Raw genomic sequence first — 23,272 nt, forward strand, 5'->3', positions numbered from 1 at the left:
GAGAGTATTGCAGGATGTCTCTGTTAAAGGCACAGTAGAAAATCAACACTTTTTAAAAGAAAGTATCTTTCCTGAATCTTAACTCCTCATTTCCCCCTTCCAGTTTTCTGTTCTTTCTCATTTAGTCAGTGCAGTTACTGAACTTCACCTGTCATTGAGAATCCTTCGTACAGAGGGAAGTCAACATTTGAACAGACCAGTATAAAATTAGCAGTATGCAATATGATGCTCTTAGAGTTCTTAATTTTAATTTTTTTATATGTTTCAAGATTTATTGATGAAAAATTAATATTTTTTACCATCTTTTGAATAACGGTAATGCTGTCTTGAATAATGGTCTTACTCTTGAGGATATATTTCAGCTATCAACTTTTTGCTTCCTAAAAAGAAATCAGAATACTTCCAGTTCTCAAATTTGAAACCATTGTGATACTGTCTAATATTACTGCAGTCTGGAGATTTCTGTGACCAATTAGTTACGTGAATGCCATTCTATACTCTTTTCTTTGGTGTCCCCGATTTATCTCTCAAAGCCTTTATGACTTTACGTTTGGCTTTTATGTAGAAGCAGAGCAGGTCATGTGGTTATCCAGAGGCATTAGTATGGTAATTTTCTTCAAGTTGAGTAGGTGGAAATAATTAATGGACTGCTTTATTGATGTACATAGATAGCTGATTTTCTCTGTGGTTTCAATTCCCAGCTTCAATAAAGTAGCTTGAGATTTTATCTGAGGGATCAGTAATTACACAGGGCAAGAATAATTGCTGCACAAATACAATCTGATTGTGTTTTATGCTATTGCCAGGGCTGATTTTAAAGCTTAAATATATAAACAAGGATCTACTGCATGAATAAGTTGACTCCTTTTATTTAAACTCATGAGCACTGGTGTAACTTAAATTCAGAAAATCTGTGCTCTTGAAAGTTGAGCAGACTTCAAAGAGGAAGTTATAGTCTTAGTGCAGCACAACACAAATAACTTTACTGTCTTGACTAGACTCCATCTCCTATTATTGACAGTGACCAGTAGCAGATACCTTGGGAAAACTAAGCACTATAAAAATGGGATCACATTTGCTACTTTTTATCTCTCCGAGGCTAATGCATATTTTAAGTGAGAATTTTGGCAATTCAGGTCACTGTGGTATTCATCCTAGAGTTCTGACTAACCCTAAAATTTGTTCATTTTATCAATTTATACTGAGTCATTTTTCTGATGTTTGATTTTGAGACAGTTTCTCAGATTCCTTCCCCATAAAGAAGGTCCTGTGTGGGAACCTCCCTAGGCACCTTTGTAAGCAATAAAGAAAAGAACTGATGCTACTTTGCTGCTACATGATCTTTCATGTGCTCCTTTTACAACTTGATCACCAGCTGGCTCTACAGACTCAGTCAGGACCCTTGCCTCTCGTACTCTTGGAAAAAGTTATTAGTAGCTTCTATGCCTTTAGAAAATTGTTCTTCAGTATCTTATTTCGGCTTTTCTTAGTTTTATATTTAATTTGTCAGAGTTCATAATATTTTCCATTTTTCTTATTTAGACACCATTTTTTGAAGGATGCTCTCTTACTTCTAGCCACCTCCTTTATTCTTCTGTTGAAGCTTGATGGCTTCTTGGCCCTATTTAAACAAAGGCTCAAAATAAACACATAACAGCTTAAAACTTAGCTTATGATCTGGCAATTCCAGCATTCATTTTACCATTCAAGTGTTTTTAAACAAGCTGCTTCACTTTTATGTAGTTCTTCATTGGGTTACACAAAAAACAACTACATGAGGGTTTTCATGCATATGAAGATGCTGAATTCAATGTAGTATGGTATTTATTATACAAAGTGTTGCTTCTGTAGTTACTCCTAAGCCAGAGTCCCTGCATTGCTCAGACCTAAATCAGAGGTTGTTTCCTCAGTGAAAGGTTTACACAGCTAACACTATTTTAAATGTCCTACTTACTCCAAGTGCCCAGTGCAGGAAGCATGATCATCGGATCAGCAAGACACACAAAGTAGTTAGGAGGTTGGTGGCAGGACACTCTCCAGTTGTATCTAGTTCTGAGAATAGCAGCTGTTTTAAACATGTTTTTCTCCCAGATATCTTACTATTTGATTTGCTGCTATACTATCTCATCTATTTATATGAGTAAACACAAGGAACATAGTAGAAAGTCTACTGTGTTTTTCCCCAAACTCCGAAGCCATACTGAGAAATATGGGAATACTTCCTGGATATTAAAGCTTTGCAATGATAGCAATCATTTGCCTACCATACATGAAACCTGCCTGCCCTTTGCTTTTGTTCCCAGAGCAGTAATAAATCACATGTGTGGCCAAGGTTAAGCACTTTTTAACAAAAGTTAGCTTAACAAAAATAAGCTGCGAGTTGAGAACCGAGGAAGGTAGCACAAATATATGAACAGGAGGGTGGAGCAGGGAGAGGGGGAAACTTAGGATTCTTTAGAAACTGAACAACTAGGAATGGATCCTGCCAGTGATTCAGCACAAAATAGAGATCAGAGCCTTAAAACAGGAGAAAAGGAAAGAGACAGGATTTTATCTTATATAAATTCTCATGTTTTATGGCTTAGAGATTATGATTTTGGTGTAGAAAACTTGCAGAGCCACTCTCTACAATTATAGGCACATGTCCAAGTAAATGCAAGTATCTTTAGGACTCCCTAGATTGTGAAGTTGAGAGCTAATGGGGTAATGCTTCACCAGGTAGGACATGGCCTTTTAGCCTCAGTTATTTCAGAAGGAAGAACACAGCCAGGACTTGAATATCCCTGACAGACAGAGCCCAGGGCAGCTTTGCTACAGGATGGACCCCCAGGAGTGCTCTGTCCCCAGAGCCAGGTGTGCTGGGAAGCACAGAGCCATCTCTCCCCACCCTAAGTGATGCATCTGTTCTCTTCTGAGCTAGACCAAACTACTTCAGTCAGTGCATCACAAGGACTCTTCAGAACGTGCCTCAGAAATTCTAGCTACAAACGTTACGTCTTTGCTAAAAGCAAGATGCAGAACAGAGCACAGGGTAGAACTCCAAGAAACTCAAGAAACTTTTTTATAAATAAGTCCTCAACAGCCAGACAAGTGATTAGGAGACACTGCCTAACTGTCCACAATCCTTTCATGACCTAGACCTTTGAGTTCAGCATCATTTTTTCTAAGGTCAGGTAATTAAGATGTCATACACAGCATGCACGTCTGATTCCATACTGGGAAAATCACTGCTTCCTCTCACAACATGGATGCAGACTATTACATGTCCATCAACAAACACTGTAGACAGTACCATGGTGCTTATCTGCAAGTTTGCTGTACATACAGAAGGGCATCCTTACAGGACACTGTTCACTCATTGCTTTTCTCTGGAGAGGGGAGGCTTGTATTTATTTAGGCAAATCCTTGGTACTCATCACTAGGAGAACAGCATTCAATCCTTGCTTTATTGTTCTAGCTGCTATTATTTCACTATTGTTATGCATAGGTTTGGTAAAAGCTATCAGAATCCCTCATTCTATTGTGTCATGCAGATACTAGAGCATATTCATATATCTCAATATGAATTGTTCCCAGTAAATTGAAAAAAGAGCAGCTGCAATAAGATACAGACTGAATAAGGGTGTCAGACTTTTGCATAGGTATAAAATAGAAGTAATCCCCCTCACCATCTCCCCATAACACACACACAAAGTCTGTTGTCCGTAGTGTGCCAACATACAGAAGAAACAAACTTTGAATTTATCCAATTTTCTTTCTGTTATGAGAAGGTTGAAGGCATGACATTGATCAGACAAAAGCTTATCACCTTATGTCTACATAACATGTTTGCAACAAATCAGCCCTCAAACTGTATAAATTCAGGGGGATTTATAGACGAAGGCAGAGGCAACATGATCAGTATACAGAAACTTTTGGTATAACCACCAGTAGCTAGAGAACCTTGTTAAATGAGATTGTAAACTAGTCTGTGGGCTGCATGCAAACGAGCTTGTAAGAGCAGCTCCTGTACAGCGCAGGAGCCAGTCTGCTGGCTAAAATGCTTGAGGTGCACACACAAAGATATTCCCGCTCACACATGACTAGATTTTTATGGAAATACATCATAGTTGTGGGGAAGGAGATACCGTTTCACTAATGACTTAACCCCCTAGTAGAACCTTGTCTGTTAGCTAAGCTGGAATAATAAAATAATGAATATTTTGATATGTTTTCCTAGATTCATACACTAATTTCTTTAGACTAAACAGTTAATTCAGTACTTGTGTTTAATTTAAGCCTTCATTTCCTACATAAAGCCTCCTTGGATTTTTCCATTATGGTTCTGAATACTTTTCTACTACTTTGAGCATCTAAGCAACAGCACTAATTAATTAAATGTAATCAGATATTAATATTGCATAATATCCCCATCCACTAGTTAACTTAGGTGTGCAGTCTTAGGTCAGTCATCCATAATTAACCTTCAGTTGAAGCATAAGCACAGTCATTCTGATCACTGGGGTAACTTTACCATGGCTGCTCGCTCTTTTTGTCTGACCATACATAACAGAGCCAGCAACAAGCACATACTGGAGAGATTCTTAAGCTTGAGATTCCTAGGCATTTAGAAAGAAATCAAAGATTGCAACACAGACTTACGTGTCTGGGTGACAAGTATAACCTTTGCAGTGTAACATCACAATATTAGAGCTCCACCTTCTTGACTTTCTGGTGGTGGGCTGGTGTGACAGGCATTGCACAGAATGCAACATTTCCCTGTCAGAAACAGAAATAACATTATAAAACATCCCTTCATAGCAGCTATTTTCTAGCACAGCTTGTCTGGGACAATCCCAGTTACATCATAAATTCTTTAAGTAATAAGAATTTGAAGATAATGGACTGCCCTGTTCAGCTTGCCATTTTATTGCCCTTACCATGTCTGCTGTGTTTATTTTTAAAAAGCTTGCTAAAGAATTATTTTTAACAATACCAAGAGTATTTCTGCCCAGAAGATCTTTTTAGTAATAGTAGAAACCATTCAAGCAACAGACTTCCCATTTCATAGTTTCCCTCTTGAACCTACAGCTCTACACTTTCATCATTAATTTATTTTTTAAATTAACAACACAGGGGGGTTTATCAAGGGAAAACAGACTAGCTCAATTAACCTAAACTTTTTTTTTAGAGCTATGCATAAAGAGGGATTTTCTCTCTGACGAAAACTGAAGTGAGATCCTATGGTATTTCTCTTAAGAAAAAGCACAAATAATTAAGTGTGCTCTGTTTTATTTTTAATTGTACTACGTTTATTTTATTCCATTTCAAAGCATTAGCACTATCATTCAGCCTACTCCAGGAACTTCTATAGTCATGTAGGTCTCTAGTGGAAGTGGGAATTGACTAGCAGGGTAAACAAGAGAAGCCAAATAAATTTTTAAGACTATACTACCTGTTCATTTTTCTCATCACCCAAAGCTTCCCTTATTTTAAAGGCCTTCCATCTGACCTTCTAGGGAGTTGTTGCACACAGGGTTTATCATTCAGATAAAAGATTACTGACATAGTTTGATGTGGATGTCTGCAATTCCAGCCATTTTGGGTGCTATTCCCTGATCTTTGCTTTCCCAGAGCATTACACAATCATTCCCCCTTAGATATTTCATGCAGTACATACTAAGAGTAGTTACCCCTTTGGGGCTTTGCATGTGAGCTGGTTTGATTGTCTATGTCAGGTGTTAAGAAAAGATATTTCACCACTGAATTTAAGGTGTTGGTGTCACATGCACTTCAAAACTGTCCAGCTCAGGAATACAGTGAAACTTTAAGCATTGCAAGCCCTAACATGGTAGTTATGGCTGTACCACTTGGATCCCTTCAGGGCTGTTTGAGCTCACCTGCACGAGTAGCACCTGTGGATGCACAGACAGACTAGTACAAAAAAGAAAAAGCTTCACCTGAAAACTGAACTTTCAGATATTTTGTAATAAAAGTAACACCTGTGGACAATAGCTTATGAACTACTGGAATAGGCAGATAACTGCAAAACACTTTCCATTGCTTCTGTGTAGACACCTGTGCTACAGTTTCACTGTGCAAGCAAAAGCCTAAAAGGAACCCTAAAGTTTATCTCCTTTTGTAGAAAACTTAAATGAAGCTATATATTAAGTTTTACACTTAAGTACACTCAAACTTTGAGAGCAAAAATAACTGCGTTGCTCTATAAAGCATGATAGGAAAACACTCACCGAGATCAGCCACTTTCCTAAGGCTACGTGCTACTCAGAAGGTATTTTCCACCTGTCACCCCTCCAAGGACTATCTTCCCAAAGGGGTTAAGTCTACTACAAATCAGAACCAAAACTCTAGAGCAGCCAAGAACCACAAGAAGAAGCAAGCATTCACACTACAAAATCCTCCATACAGTCAACTACAGCCACCAAAAAGCTTTTTATAAGCAGCAGATGGGTTGTTTTCAGCTCCACCCTCTGGGCAAAACACCTGTGCTCCTGCCCCCAGCACTGGGCCACATGCTCCTCCCCCTGATCTGGGTTTGGAGACAGTCACACACTGTCTGTAAATCAGGAGAATGCTTTGAGGCTCAAAGGTTATGAAAACTTTTAACAACATGTAAAAATAAAGCCAAAAAAGGCATCAACATTCAATAATACTAACAATAAAGGAGCTATTTATAGCTGAATCTGGGATTATATCTAGGTACCCTCAAAACAGAAAAAAACCCACCCAACCTTGTTTCCTGATACAAAACTATATGAAACAATATGTTTTGGTCTTTGTGTAGGAAGTTTTAAATTTCAAGAGGTAGATGAATTTGCCTGTTTTCAGTTTCAGGATGTGTGTGCAGACAATATGACAAGTTTAATTATCTGGCTATCTGCCTTGCATGTATTTCTCTAGTCTTTCCAGACTTTTCTTAAACTTGCACTTTTTTATATTTTGCAGTTCCCTCCTTTTGGGGTTTGGTGAACTCAGCTTGGAATCTTTGCTCTGTCGGGAAAAGACAGTCACCTGTCAATATTGAAACCAGCCATATGATTTTTGATCCCTTCTTAACTCCACTTCGCATAAACACAGGGGGAAGAAAGGTATGTATTCTATCATGTTCTAGTATAAAAACAAGAAGTTAGTACACTTACAAACATTTGCTATATTTTATATTTCTGAAGCATTTACATTTTTGGCTCAGTCAGCTCTGAGGCAGAATAACAACAATGTAGTACTTTGCAAATCACACAGTTCCATCACTGCTGGAAAGTTAGCAACCATACATTTTTAGGTGTCTTCTAGCTTGTATTTATATTTCCATATTGTTACTTGAAACTCTGCTGTCTGGAAGAACAGCATCTCACTTAGAAACTCCATGTTCATAATTAAATTTGGTGTTCATCTGAGTGGCATTTTAAAGGTGCTATTCTAAAAATGTTGTTTAAGATGGCCAGGACCTTCTTTTATTCATTTAAATCAGGATAACATTGCAATGCCATCATGTTAAGAGGTAGGAAGGGATGAATGAGGTTCTTTATGTTCTGAAATGAAAAGAACTATGAGATACATATCTCAGCATGGGACAAGCAGACCGATGTTCAAAAAATGATCTAGTTTCTGTGTTATCTAGAGCATATTGGCACTCATTATAAGATTTTTTTATGGGACATCTCACAACAGAATGGCAACATTTATTTTAATAGATCATAAGTAAATCTCCAAGGATATTGGATCAGATAGAAATGACAGGTTAGCAAAGACTATCTTACTTATCTAAAATCATCATGATAATTTCTTGTTAAGCGACTGCCACAGCTGAATAGTTTATTAACCAATGTCTGACCAATAATATTTTTTAAATGATACATATAGAAACCTTATCTTGTTACCCAGATTTGCAAAGCATGTGCATTTATGTTTGCTGACCCAGTACTCAAAAGCAGAATTGAAACTGTTATATAGCAGTGTATATAGTGAAAAAAATGCAGAAAGTTAACAAATCTGAACAGTGAAAGCAGATTTGGATCCCAAGCATGTTTCACTTTAATAATCTCATACCAATAGCGTAGTTGGGGACATTTTACATACATGGTTCTTAAAAGTATTTTCTGCACTGCCAAGGTCAGGTGCTAAATTAGTCTTTCCATTTATGTTTACTAAAATAATTATACTTACTAGAAATTAAGAGTACAGTCAAATTTTAGGGTGCAGCACCAAAAAAAAATTCTGAGATCTACTCAGTTCCTAAATTACCATTCAAAGCGAGGTAGTCATTTGAAAGCATTTCAAAAAACAAACTCATCCTAATGATTATGTTTAATGAATTTTCTTTCACTAAAGAATGAATTCACAGTATGGAAATTTAAGGACAGTCCTCAAATAACTAAGTTATCAATTCTGTTTATCCAACTGAAGGGTTGATACTTTTTGATTCTAAAATTATTTTATAAATAAAATATCTTGAACCTGTTAGCACTCTTAGAAATAGTCATTAGTCCATAATGTTTATTGTTGCTTCCCTTATGTGGCGATGTTTAAAAAGGTATTTTAAAGATTTTGTTGATTATTCCATGCAGGCAGTTCCCTTTTATTCAGTCTGTAATACAGAACAATGCAGATGGCAAAGCATTGTGACTTAGAATATCAGAACAAGCAGAGACTCTAACAAAAGGCTATTCCAAAATGATTTATCTTCTCCCGTTGTCTTGACAAATGAGATTTCTGCTGGAAACAGCATGAGAAGTTAGGAATTCACTCTGTACTTCCCACTGAGGTTCTGGTGGTACATGTGCACATACATCAGGATCGATGTAAGCTTCATCACCGAAAAGATAAATTGGTGGTATTGTTACTTACTGAAGGACAGTGATGCTTCCAACTATGGCCCAAATTTCAGGGTAATATGTATATTTTACTTTTTAAGTAGAAAATCATTGAGGTTTTTCATTTTGATACAAAAAAGAATTTTATTGACTCTGCTATTTATGTAAACGCTGACATATTTCAATTGTTTATAAATTAGAGTATGACATAATATGAAATTCACTAACAAAATTACATGGAAGTTGTCAGTGAATCAAAGCCAAGAGTTCCAGAATATGTAATGTCTTTAGCAATTCTAAGAATTCCACTGTTTTTTTGTACAAGCACATGGCAAAGCAAATGTCTGATTATTAATAAAATATTGAAGGCACCAATAACCTGGGAGATGCTGTATCAGTAATGAGGTGTTCTTACCACACTCACAAATAATTATCCTGCTGCTGTCACACCGCGGTGGTCTTCTGTCATGTTACAAGAACAGGATTGGTTCTAGTTGTGGGTAGTCTGTTTTAGAGAGGTTTCTAAAATGGTTGAATCAAAATTCTCATCTGAGGAAAAGACTACAATTTTAATGTCTTAAAAAACATTCTTTGCTCATAGTTAAGGCTTCAGTGAGGATTTGATTTGGCGGGTAGTATATTTGTGTTCACTTTTTGGTAATGTTTTTTATATGTTAAAGATGGAGGTGTGTTTCATATGGGCTGAAGCACTTCAGTTTTCAGGGCAATGAACCAATTGATATAGCAGCCAGGGATTTTCTTAGACAAGACATAACTGTGATTATGCTGTACATGAAAGGATTTTATGGAACTGATCCTAAGGAAAATGATGAATAAATAAAAAAGGGATTTGATATGGTTTCAAATCAAAGTTATAATAAGCTAGCTTACATGCAGAGTGAACAAGAGAGACAGCTAGTTGCACACAGAGTCAGAATTATACACCTCTTTTGAAAAGGGAGCTGGGAGGAGAGTCAAGCCTTAAGAGAGAGCTAGAGGGAAGGAAACATTCAGTACACTTAGTCTTGAAACAGTATCTTCAAATTTTTAACAAAATATTTTGCTATCAAAGTAGAAATCAGTTTTATTTGAGTTTGAAAAATCAAATATTTATTTGATTTTGAAAACATTTTTACTTTGTGTGCTTCACTTTTGAAATTAAGAAGGAACAGAAGTGGTTCACCTACAGGAACAGAATCCAAGACCAGCCTAGAGAAATCCAGGTAACACATACCTGGGTGATATGACCGCTAACTTAATACTTCCTCTTAACTCTTTCATTCCTTACCACTCATTTCTCTTGGGCTTTTAGTTTTTGGGGGAGCATTGCTTAATTTTTGTAAACCTGTTTAGTTCTCAATTTCCACCTCAGCAGACCAAAACTGTTGCAAACCATTCCATTACAGAATTTATGACTAAAGATTCTACCTTAAGTACGTACTTTTCTAGCCGATTCCATTAGAGAGTTTATTTTATTTCAGTATGAGTGACGGAAGGCATTTTAGTAAACCAGATCGAGACTTTCCTACAATTTTTTTAGACTGCTTAGGAATAAAATAATAAGTTTTTTGTTCCTAAAGAAAAGGAATGGTCTGAAAGGAGACTGTGAAGGACAACATCACTGCCTTCCTACCCCGCAGCCTACAAGGGGAAAAAAGTACAGTCTGTGGCGTGTTACACAGCAGGTGACTTAATAGTTACTTCTGATCTGAGGCTGAGAAGAAAATTCCTCCCATTCCATTCAGGAGCAAAAGGGATGGCAATGCAGTTTGCCAAATATTTATAGCTCTTTGATCCAATTTTTCACAATAAAGTTCCAGTGAGCAATAATGTATTGCTTTATGTGCTGTCCAACGATTGCAGTGAGGTATGCAGTCATGCGATTTACAATTCAAGCATCATCAGATATTACTCTGAATTGTGCTGTGTTACTTTGTATGTTTGTGCTTCTCTGTTTCCTGAGAAAGTGGCTTTTCAGGTCCTGAAGGCTGAATATCATTGATACAGATAATTGGATTTCAAGATCCAGAATCTCAGCACAAGATATTTAATTAGTTTACATGCAGATAAATTTCCCAGAAGACCTGCTGCTTTTGAGGGAACTCCCCAAGTTTCAGTTCTCTCTCAGGCCCAGCTTTGTCTCTTGATTATCCATTCTAGTGAATTTTACATGCAGCCCATTTCAGATAAACAGTCCTTTATCATAAACAATACAAACCCTTATTAATACGCAAATCACACTCCTCCACTCTGTCACAAAGGAAAACACCATTTTACTTTCTCTGCTTTTTTGACTTGGATTCACATAAGCACCAAGACAGTCAGCAACAAGACAACAGACTAGCTTAACTAACGAGCCAGTGTAGTCTAGTGCCATTTAGGCAGCAAGCACTATGGGTTTCAGTCTCCAAAACAGGAATTTCCGGACTGTCGTGGATGATAGTAGTGGATGAACAAATGACCTCACTTCCCAGTGAGCTGGTCCTCTGCTGGGATTTCTTCCTCCCTTCACCAGTGCTGGCATCTCTCTTCTCCAAGAGGTCTCCTTTAGTTCCCCAAAGTCTGCCCCCTGATTTACGTGGAGCCCATCTGCCTTTGATCTCCTGATTCTCTGTGGACTTATTTTCAAAAGCCCTATTTCCAAGATTCTTTAAGACTGAACTACAGTTCTTGGCCATACTTACTTTTTTTCTCCTATAAACGTGTAAGTAACAATATTTGCATTAGACACTAAGTGCATCCCTACCAATTAATTAAACCTTGCATGTAAGTGATGTCTTACTAATCATTTTAGGTCACGCTCAAGGACTTAAATTGTGGTTTAAAGCAGGTAAAGTTCTGTTTAAAAATCAATTTATTTTTAAGACAAGGAAGGCCATTGTACCTGATGTTGACCTCTGGGGAAATAAACAAATCAATGTCTGCTGGCCAAGGACTGTTACGTACATTCTCTAGCTCAGTGTGCAGAAATGAAAGTTACTCAGTAAGATCCATAAGTCTGCCTTCTCATATGGGACATTAATGAATGCCATCACGTGTTATTTAAATTAATATATTTATAAATAATTGGTTCATTCTATGCATCACAAGATAATGACGATATTTAGCAGTTTCTAAACTAAAATAGGATAGGAGAAAAGAGATTTATGAATTGAAATCAGTTAAATGGTTTCTCTGCCAGCTAGTTCTGATTCCATGCCGTTCAATCAATTCAGAGTATTACTAGCATTTTTCTCAAGAGTGCAATATATGACAACTGCCAAGCTTTGCTTTGGTGATTACTAAAAGGACAGATACTGGTGCAAACCATATTTCAGCACTGCAGGAATATAAAAAATGAATTGTTAGAAATGGTCCAGGAGGAATGGATAGCAATAAGACATCAATGTCATCTGTAAACTGATTTGTGATGAATTTTTAGAGGGCTTAATAATATGATGTTTTGATTTAGAGTGGCTTTAGAAAGTCAAAAGTCTGATGCAAACATCAAAAACTTTAATGAATAAAAAATGAAATACAGTATTGCTGCTTAAATAATTGTTTAGCATTTCTAATACTTCTACAGTATTGCATGTTCTTAGATGTGTTAGTAAATGAACATAAAATGAGCCAAGCAGGTTAAAGTAACTTGTTTATTCATCCTCATCAATGACTTCAGAACAGGAAAAAATGCTAAGTATTATTTCAGAGGTACTTGCAAACTTTGTTGTTAGTAGACCATATAGAGGGAAACACATGTATATTCAGGGTGTTGACCTGTTTCTGGGACTTCGGTTTCCTTATCACTTCAGTGATCCTTTCTTGAGATTGAATCAATTTGGAATATGTGGGGACTCAGATGTGCATCTTGGTGTGTTCTAAATTTCTGGTTGTCTGTGATAGTGGAGCACCACTGAAATCGTAAAGGAGTCCTGAACAGGCACAAGAACACATTTGTACAGCTTCTTCATAGTATCAAGGGGGTTTTGTTCCAGTATAACTACTCTGCTTGACATTTAATCTTGTCTAGCGTCATAAAACAAGCTCACTTGTCTGCCATGGTAAACTTCCTAGGAGACCCTAGATCTGGCAAGAAATGATTCAGCGGGTTTACTCCACAAGCTATATTGTACTGTTTAGAGCTCAGGATATGCTCTCATTTTGGCAGGTACCTTCTGAAAGGTACTGTTCAAATTATATGTTAATGCATCTCAGCTGCAGTTGGGTAGCAATTAAAAGCAACCCATGGTGTCCTTGCAAAGGTGAGTGTGCTAACCCTGGAAGTGCATTCAATGGGATGTTAGCTGAAACATCAAGGGAATCTGCTGTTAGGAACATTGGGCATAGCTCCATTAGAAGGTTAAAGGGTCTGTGATATTACTGAAGCTGGGCTAACTAATACTAGCCAAAGCTCTTGTCCATTGCTTTTTTTTTCCCCTCCTCAATTATTTATTGCAATAAGTTGCTTTCCTGTTTTCAGTTCTTAATGATGTAGCTTCAAAAGAAGATTGGAGCAGCAGCTGGCCTCCAACTACTAAATAGCTTGATATATTCAAAGGAATTTTCAAAAGTACCAGCTTTGTTCTTAATGCCCTTTTTCGATCTTTTAATATACATCGTGCATTGTTTTGATAGTATTTTATTTGGATTTATTTCATTCCGCACTTAGGTCTATTTATAAACCTAGATATTTATTTCAAGCCTTGAAGAAGTAAAAGTAACACATATCTTGTCTTTGTACTTGATTCTTTACTTGGGGCTATAACCACTGATATAAAAAGGCTGATGATTTTTTTTCTCTCACACCAATCCTGCTGTCATAGTAAAGGTGTACAAGTCTCCTAACACCATATGCTTTAAATGGAATATAATTTTGTATTTTAGCATTGTTAAAACATTGCCTGGTCTCAGAGGGTGAGTCATTCTTCGCTTTACAAACATAAAATAGTAAATGTATGACATATTGAAACTTAGTAAAATAGGATAATATTTTCTTGAAAGTGGGTATTTTCGGCACAATATCTAAGAAATGTTTTTTACTGAGAGCCTGCTGTAATGGATGGGGATGTTCCACGTCTTTTTGTACAAAGAAGCTAAATCATATTATCAAAGTCAAGATATCTGGGGAAGATGCTAACGTATATAAGGTTATTGTTCAGCTGCCACCAGTTCATCTGAGGCAAAACACTTGCCATGCCAGCCAGAACTAAGGACAATCCACATACCTCTTCTGGTAAATCCTGGCCTCAATATTTTACAGTTTTGTGCTCTCAGTTCAACAGCAAAAGGCTGCAATTTTTAAAGCAGTTTTTGTGATCACTGGTGTTGTATATTGGAGACTACTTTTCTTTTTCTTCTCTGAAAGGAAATGCTGGGTACCTGTTATGTTCCGTTATCAGTCCTTTCGTAAGGTGACATATTCAGAACTTTAAATAGCTACATAGCTACAGTAGCCAACATTACCTGTGTTTAAAAACAGCATTGCAACAGTTTCTTAAACGTTTAAGAATAATTTGCACAGCATCCAAGATAGGTTTTCTTTCTTCTCTTTGTAATCAATATAAGCCCAGCTTGAAATTATTTTGAACTGATAAGTAAATAGTTATTTATCAACAGTTCAAAATAATTCTTCTTCCATTCTTTTTATTTCAGTATTAACTTACTCTCCTATGTGAGTTCAAACATTTGAGCTTTGCAGCTTCCTAGCTGGCAGGTGAGTATATTGCCTAATGAATAGTGCTTCCAACAGCAACTGGTTTTGGTTCTTCACCAATTGAAGTTGGGGGCAAGACTGACTCTTAGCTGATCAGCCTTTGTATCCTGCATCCATCAAGTATATATTTATAACCAGGATATTTTTCCTGAAGATGATTTACAAATTGCTCTGGAATTCTGTAACAGAGTGTAGATTAGGAAACCAGTTTGTACACAGAGAGAGGAGACTTTATAATGTATGTTAGGTGTCTGCTGCCCGTCTAGGCAGGAGATACATTTCGGCTGAAGATCTGTTTGTGGGAGTAAGGTACGACATCAGCTTTCTGAAGAGTTACGCAGACAGCAGGCATAGTGATTGCTTGTGGCCTGCTGGTGGTGGCTGTGAAGTGTGAGCTGTAAGAGACCCAGTTCCTGACAAACTGGAATCAGACGCAGCCACTGAGGAACCTGGGGAAAGGTTCTCTTCCTTTTTTTACATATCTGACTTTCATCCAAAATGGTTAAAGCTATGGACTGGAGACTGGTTTGTCGTTGGGCTGCAGCAACCCCAAATAAGTGAAAACAATCAGGAAATAAACTAAGATCCATGTTGACTTGTCATCAGTTCATTCATGTAAAAGGTAAGAAAGTTAAGGTTAAGTAAACCTGTTTTATGGCTGGAGCTTTAAGCACAAAATAATTGCAAGTGTGGTGCTTGTGAAACTTTTTTTTGGTTTTGTGTTTCCAGCATGACAGATAACAATTCTCTTAGTCACATGTCCCTGTATTGTTTTACACTGAATATAATCAAGAAATCACCATATATTTAGCAGGGATTTCTGCCTGTCTTGCAGCTGGAGTAGGTACTTTATAATAGACACACATCAATTCTGCTCTAAGCTAGAGAAGATGGGGATAAATAACACTGCTGCCAGGGTGAAATACAAATTGCTGTGGCAGTCAAATGTGCCAGTCAGAATTCTGAGGAGCAGTTTGGTGTTAGAGAGAAGTGCAAGTTCACTGTTTTTCCTCCTGGTACTGTTAATCACTGATTGTTGAAGATGGAAGCAGGCAGGGTTTGCTTATAGATAGGAGAATTAAACTATGTATTTTAGGATTAGATGCTAGAAAGGAGCGTAAGGGAAAAAACTGAAGCAGTGGTCAATGAACTGCATCTAATAATCAAAAACAAATTTGTGCATCAGCAGTTCCTATCAAACTGGGATCTGGATGGTAAAGCAGTGGGGCTATTTAAACTGTGTCACTCAGGCTGAGGAAAACCATCAGTAGATGATTCTGAGCAGAGGAGGCAAATGTACATAAATTGGGGGTAAGAAACTGTTCTTAATGTAAGGGACAGCATATATTATGGGGGTTGCAGGCCTTGCAAGAAAATTGGGAAGAGAATAATCCGTTTTGTACCCTTTTTTTTTTCATTTGGGTATGTTGTTCCTGTACAGAAAGTGACAGAAAATCATAGCTCGTAGTAGTATTGCTTAGGTGTGGGGTAGCCCTCTGTATCACTTAGGTAAGTGTTTGAATCTGTAACTATTGTTTGGTTTATGTAACTTTCAACTAAAAGCAATTATAACTGAACAATTTTACCTCCAGCTTCTTTATCAAGTTATTGCTTGTGTCCCTGAACAAGAAACAGTCCCAAACTATCAGTATAGATCTGACAACGGAAATTTTAGGTTTTAAACTGAAAAAAGGAAGTTAAACTTGATTACCAGAAATCATAGGGGAGTCTGTTTTAACTGGCAAATGTGAAGAAGATGATTAAAATAAAGAAACATTTCCTTTTGTAAACTTGCATAGAAGAATAGAATAAAAATGTAGAATCTTGATGCATCGGTAGAAAATGCCAAAAACTTAACAGTCCCGTTTTCATGAGTCTTCTCTAGAATGCAGCTCATCTTGCCTGTCTCAATTTAGAACATTTGTCTTATAGGAGAAAGAAGTGTGTTTGTATGTATGCCTTTGTGTGTATGTGTATGAGGCTCTTAGTTTACCTTCTTTTTCTAAAGCTGTATCCTATCATTCATCACTTCAGCAGTCAAAGGCAAATGAATATACATATAAGGTTTCTTCTGCAGTCTGTTTTTCAGAATCTGAAAACTCACTATAAGACATTTGATTAAAGCATCAGTCTGAAGAAACAGCATAATTTGTAAGGAAAGTCAATAAACTGTTGATTTTCTGAATTTATGTTTTGTCTCCATTGCATCAGCTCCAGCTCCCAGTAACAGTGTGAATAGGTAAAGGGATGGCTTCAGTAAAGTTGTCTTGAACTTAAATCTGTGTATCTTGCATCACAGCTTAAAACCATCTGAAGGAAGTTCATATGGGTGCTGATATACCCCGAGGGGATTATTTCACCAAGGCAGTTGGAGCATCTGAAGTGACTATTAAAAGATAATTCTGTTTTTTCAAGAAAGATGACTTTTTATTTCCATGTTATGAATTCACAAGGTCTGACTATCTCCAAGCTGCCTTTGGGATCAAGGTGAAAACATACATCATATAAGTAGTGCTAATCACTAACCTGTGACATACTGCTCAGAAAAAAAAAAATGTACTGCATGCTGCACTCTTATTTATTTTAACAGCTCAGTACCACCTGTCTCAGGGAAGCTATTCAGCATAAGAGGATGTTGCATAGACTACATTAACTTCTATGGCATGTTGCAACATAAATACATTTGAGGTATATAGTGGGGATGAGGAGGAAGGGGAAGGAGAAGAGCAGGCAAGGGTTAATAAGGACAAATTGTGGTTTTTGACTTTCTTTGGATGTGTAGTAAAAACGAATGAGTATATCCTTTACTCCCATATCCTTTCTTCTGTGGCCCAGCCAGCAGCTGGAGGCAGCATATCAGCATTGTAATTTGCTACTGATAGTATTAAATCCCTATACTCGCATTCTGCAGTCTCCATTGCCCGCCACACAAACAGCGCAAAGAAATGTATCACAGATATGACTTTAAATCACAGCATCTTCCAGGGCTATGCCAAGAGCAGAATAGCTGTGCTGAGGTGTCAGTTAAAAGCTCCTTTGAAGATACTTTGCCTTAACTGAGTATTTAGCCTTAACTAAGTATTTCATCTAGTACTATATAAGACTTCTACCCAAAATAGCATTCAAATGTACTGTGCAAAGAAGCCTTTGGAAGAAAAAAGGATTAAATGTGAATAATTTTTAATCACACAAATATACTTCTGATATCATCACGACCCTTCTAAACAAATGTATTTTTGTGTTTAGTTTTATAAAGCATATTATTTATATGATGGACATTAATAGATACTTTTGAGTGACTTAAGCTTTTGATGCAAATATACATTTGTGATCTTTTCTTTCAGTGTGTTACTAAAAATGACAGACTGCCATGGTTTCAATAGCGTGAAGATGGATTGGGATGTAACTCCCTGTTTGACAGATACGGGGCTATTTACTAGGTATTGCCCAATTAGAAGCACAGAAACACTGTTAAACCTGTCTCCTGGTTTGATGTTGCCCAGGGACAGATTTGGACACTGGAGAGAGAAACTCTGCACCCAGAACCTCACTACCAAGGTGGATTTGGCATGGACAGAAGGCCTCTAATCCATGCCTCTAAATCACAACTTTAGGCTTAAAACTTTGGCACCTTGTCTATTTGAAATCTTCTCAATGCAAGTAAGCCACTGTCTGCCCATGACCAGATGGATGTTGTATCCAGGCTTTTTATAGCGCTTCCACCACACTCCTTTTATATATATATATTTACAGAAAGACATTGTTCGGAATGTATGCCAGCGTCTAGGATCAAATTTCAGATGGAATGGTCCTCTATTATCGTGCAAAGTTTTTTGCCATCTGCTTACCCATTTGTCATCACCCAAATGTCCTCTGTCCTTCAGGTAGCTACATATTGGTTATAAATGATTTTTGTATCTTGTTTGACCCTTTGGGAGGCCTCTTTGTGACAAATCTTCTTTTAACACAAAATGTTCCATAAACAGAAGAAATAATACAGCCTGGTTTCCTACAGAATCTCATTTTAGCTTCTTTATAGCCTCTGTCCCCCATTATCACTTCCTCACTGCTCCACAGATCCATTAGAAAGCGAAGGCAGAAAATTCTGTGGCTATTTCCAAGTTCCTTTGCGCCAGCTAGTCTGCAAAGGCACCTGCTGATTGTCCAGTTGACTGCTGCTAACAGTCTGTAATACCTGGGTTTTACCTGCCTGCTCCTCAGTACAACATTGGTTTGGTCATTTCTTCTACCCAGTTTTCACAAACCACTGAGATATCTTTTTCTTTGTCAAAGTTGGATGAAACTGGCCAGCAGATACTCGAGTTAGTGCAGGGAAAATAGGAAACAGGTTAACAACCAATTTGTTACTCTTTTAATGAATTATTTGCAGAATCTTTAGTCATAGGCATCTTACTGCAAGCAGCCTGTGTCTGTGAAGGCAGGAGCTATCAAAGCTAAGGACTTATGTAACAAACAGGGAATTTCATGGGCAGATGTATATTAAAGAAAGGAATTACATATCCTGTAGATTGCTGCTGTTAACATCACTGTTTTGCATGTCAGTGTGTAGCTGCTATTTTCTCTAGCAGAAATGTATCATTTTCAATATCTTTCAGGGAGTACGGCACTGAGGATTCAACATCATAAGCAAACTAAAGTTAATAAACTACTAAGAATGTAACATTGCTTGGATAAAAATCTTAACAATGTACCCAAGGAGTGTCTCACCCAAAGAGTTCTCATTCTTTTAGAAAAACTTCGTTGAGAAGATCCAGCAGCACTTGAACATAAATGGTATGCTGCTTTCTTACTATTGTGATAAATTCAAGTTAGGGAGCTAAGCGTCACAAAGCCTTCTGAGAACCACAGCAAACTGCAATGCGAGGACACGCGTAAGGACTGCTATACTTACACTGAGCAAGGTCACAACTGAAATCCTCTTACAGCTATGTGGTAAGTCTCACGGGCCAAAGGTGTGCTACAAGAGAATCTGCTCAAAACCACCAAAGCTAGCCCAGAGAAGAACAAGCAGAGGTATCAGCTTAAATTTTGAAAACAGGGTATCTGAGTTGGCACTGCACAGCTGGTCTGGAGCTCAAACAGCCATGGTGGGCATCTCCGCATTCATCTCCGTGGTTTGGGGGAAACTTCTGCCTAAACAGCTCAGGATATTTGAATGGACTGATATTTTTCCAAATGTCATGTTCTTTAAATACTGTTTGAAGTTGAAAGTTTACTCAGTTCCCCTTAGAATACCACTGCAAATATCACCAAGATGTTTATATGTGTCCAGCTGCTTTATCACCTCCTGTTCCTACTCTCCCAAAACAGTGCAAGGAAAGAGGAGAAATTATTTAGAAGGAAGAAGTCTTAGACCAGTTTCATGATGAATACTCACCTCTGCAAGTGAAGGCATAATATCCCCATGAAAGGACCAATCATTCATTCTCAATGACTATCATGTTGTACGTATTGCTGCCTGGACTGCTAACAATTACCCTTCATCCCCTACAAATGAAGCAAAAAATATAAAATCAGAAACATGGTTGTGAATATATTCTTCACCACAAAATATGTTTGTTCATTGAAGGCTGTGCTAATGAAAACCTCTACAAGGCACTAGATAAGAACCCAGAAATCATCAGAAGTCAGGGAGTATTTCACTTGAATCTCCATCATTCTTTGGGTGAAAACCTATTTCATTTCCAGATCTCTGATAATGCTGTTAATAATGAGGTATTCTCAACCCAGTCTCTTTCCTTAGCTAGTTCTGAGCTCTCTGATTATTTCATTGAAAGGGTTAAGTATTATTCTGGCCAATGGATTTTGTTTATATCCTCTCTTCCACTTAGACTTGTCTTTTCCTGAAAGCCCTTTAGCTGTAAAACCACATATCCATTTCAATATCTAAAATCCTTTGTCTAGTAATGTTCGTCCTTCTAGTAATGTTTGTCCTTTTTTAGTGCACCACTGTGCCCTGCATAACTAATCGTATGAGTAAAGGGATGTGCAGTGAACTATACACTAAAGAGATTCCTAAAAGGAAGAACTACTGAGAGGAGCGAAATGCAGGCTAGCACTTTAACTTTTCTTCCTGCCTCTGCCAGATACCATCTGTTACCTTTAGAAGGTTTGGGACTACCATTTTCCTGAGAGCAGCATAGAGGTGATTACTGGAGAGAGCGAGCTGTGCTGTTGCGCTGTAAGCCGGTGCTGCATGGTGTGGAAGTACGCAGCAGCCTTTAACTGAACGCTCCACGCATAAATTAGGAACAATATTACAGCATCTGGTGTATGTAATGGGAGAATAAACCAGCTGTGCTAGATGAAATATTGAGTATGTCAAATTATTACAACAAACTTTATAAATATTACTGTTCGTCTGACTGCAATCATTTTTTAATAGCTTGAGAAGACAGAAAGAGAGAGGAGTTCTTCACATCAAATGTTATGAAAAAGAATTATACTACTGTAGAGAGCACGAGGAGCACCTGATTAGAGCAGACAGAAACTGGCTGCAAACAAGAAGGAAACTGGAATAGCAATTCCAGAATGAGGATAGTTCTCATCTCAGGATCTGCCATGGTAGTGAGAGCCCACAAAGCATTAAAAAGAGATATTTTTCAATTTTTTGCAAAATGAAAGTTACATTTCATTAGCTTTTTATGGTATTTTGAGCCCAATCAATAAGCTTTACTACCTGCATCCTCTGTTGGCTCATTGAAGCTAACTGGGCTATCAGCTCTCTATCTTGATGCACTATAGATGGGCAATCACACCTTATTTAATGACTAAAATGGACACCTTTGGTGATACCGGATTCTTCAATGAGATACGTAATTGTTCCCAGCTTATGCAGCTTTTATTGAATTATTATTGAAAACATAATTTCATGCTTGGTTAAGTGGTAAATTTAATTCATTTGCTAGCAGGATACGGTAACAAATATGACATTGGCAGTATTACTTCTAAGAAAGGAGAGGAAGTTCTGTGTAGCTAGCCAACAAGTATAAATTAGCTAAGCACTTGTTAGTTAGCTTTTCAGCATTTGCTGCTGATGGATTTAAAAGTGCAGGAAAAAACTTTTCTATCTAAAGTAGGTCAGTTGTGACTGAAGGTTGTCACTTAGTTGTAATATGTAAGTTGAGTCTTGTGGGTACATTACAGTCCCAGTTTTGGTAAAATGGAATTGCCACTGGTCCTGCTTTTTGGTGGCTTCAGGACACAGATGAGTCATTGACTGGGCAAAGGACGTGTGGCTGCTTATAGAGTTTCATCAACCACAACTAAAAATTTAGCATCTTCCCTCATGCAGTTGTGTGTGCATCTATGCAATACTTCCACAAATCCATGCAAAAAGCACAGGAAAATGTAGGAACTTGCTAAACTGAAGTCAGTGAGACATATCTGAACACGGTCTATGTGCAAGGTACACCATCTTCTTCCTTTTCAACACAAAATCCATGAGAAAGACATAGCTGGATGAAGCCATGGATTGCTTTATGCAGGACTAAGAGTAGCACTGCTTGGAGCAGGATGTTGGACTAGAAACCTCCAGAAAGCTCTGTCAACCAATATTGCTTCGAGTCTGTCTGTTGAACAGATTCTGACTGCTTTAATCCTAACTTCTCTCCAGAAACATTAACTAGCATTCCTCTGCTTTAACACAGGCATCTAAGAATAGCCTGAGAAAATGCCTGCTTTTCTTGGTAAGGAAAACCTAGCTTTTAAATGCCTGCAGTTTAATGAAATTAATTTTCCCCCTTATTTCTTGAATACAAAGCAGTTCAGACTGTCTTTGACACCTCAGAGTAAATGCATTGTAAATTAAAGGTAGCTAGACAAATTTTCAGTGAATTTGATGAGATGAAAGGGTAAAGCACTCACTGGAAATATATTTTTTTCATAATAGATTGGAATTTATGGAAACCCATACTGACACTGCAATTACACCAGTTATTTAGCTTCTGCAACACTACTTTCTTCAAATGTCATCATTTTTAGCTTACTAATTCAACTGATCATTTTATAAGTGCAGTGAAATTGCATTGAATATACCTAAAATATTTTTTTTCTTAAAAAAACAAGATTCTTTAATTATTTTTGCAAATTTGCACAACATAAACATGTATTACGAGGTTTATAGCTTTGACTCTTACTGGCTGAGATAGCAGTATTTAATTTTAAAGTCCGGGTCACTTCATGTAGGTGAAGAACCAGAATTAGACACTGATATTTATGCTGCATCCCTAAAAGTCAGTAACACATTGAAATGATTAGGTCTTCTATACCATGATTGTCCAAATTGTGTATTCTCAAGAAGACCTACCTACTTACAAAATGTTTCGTCATTGTCCTACAAAAAATCTGTGGTTATATTCTTACTTAAAATAACAAGATTTAGTCCTTTTGCTTTCTCTCTGCCTGAATTCCTGAAGCACCGCTGACTCTACAGAAGCCAGTAGGATTTTTATTCTGGCCTGTTAGTATTTGCAAGGGAGTTTTAATTCAGAACTTTTGGAGTCTGTTTTGTATGGATCTGAGTTTCTTCATGACCTTTTGAAGTTGCTTTTGGCAATCAAAGGAGAGTATTCGGAGGGGGATAGCAAGCAATATTTGGTTCTGGTTGATGAATCAGTGAACATGTTTAGTATAAAAACTGCTAGGGAGTAAAAAAACCTGATTTTGCCAAACACATTTGAAATAGAAAATAGCTTAATGCATAAAAAAGAGCATAACATAGTGAAACTATAACTTTTAGCTACTGAAT

At 37.3% G+C, this 23,272-nt stretch overlaps 1 protein-coding gene across 5 annotated transcripts in view; it reads left to right on the top strand.

Moving 5' to 3' along the window:
• CA10 (carbonic anhydrase 10) overlaps positions 1-23,272 on the top strand; it is a 207,097-nt gene that overhangs the window by 74,923 nt on the left and 108,902 nt on the right. For all 5 annotated transcript variants that reach the window (XM_074847569.1, XM_074847572.1, XM_074847573.1 and 2 more), the window contains one exon: positions 6,946-7,088. In XM_074847569.1, coding sequence (XP_074703670.1) covers positions 6,946-7,088 — 143 coding nt within the window. The remainder of the gene's footprint in view (positions 1-6,945; positions 7,089-23,272) is intronic.

The sequence above is a fragment of the Strix aluco genome, chromosome 21, assembly GCF_031877795.1.
Source record: "Strix aluco isolate bStrAlu1 chromosome 21, bStrAlu1.hap1, whole genome shotgun sequence".
In the NCBI taxonomy this organism is placed as follows: Eukaryota; Metazoa; Chordata; class Aves; order Strigiformes; family Strigidae; genus Strix; species Strix aluco.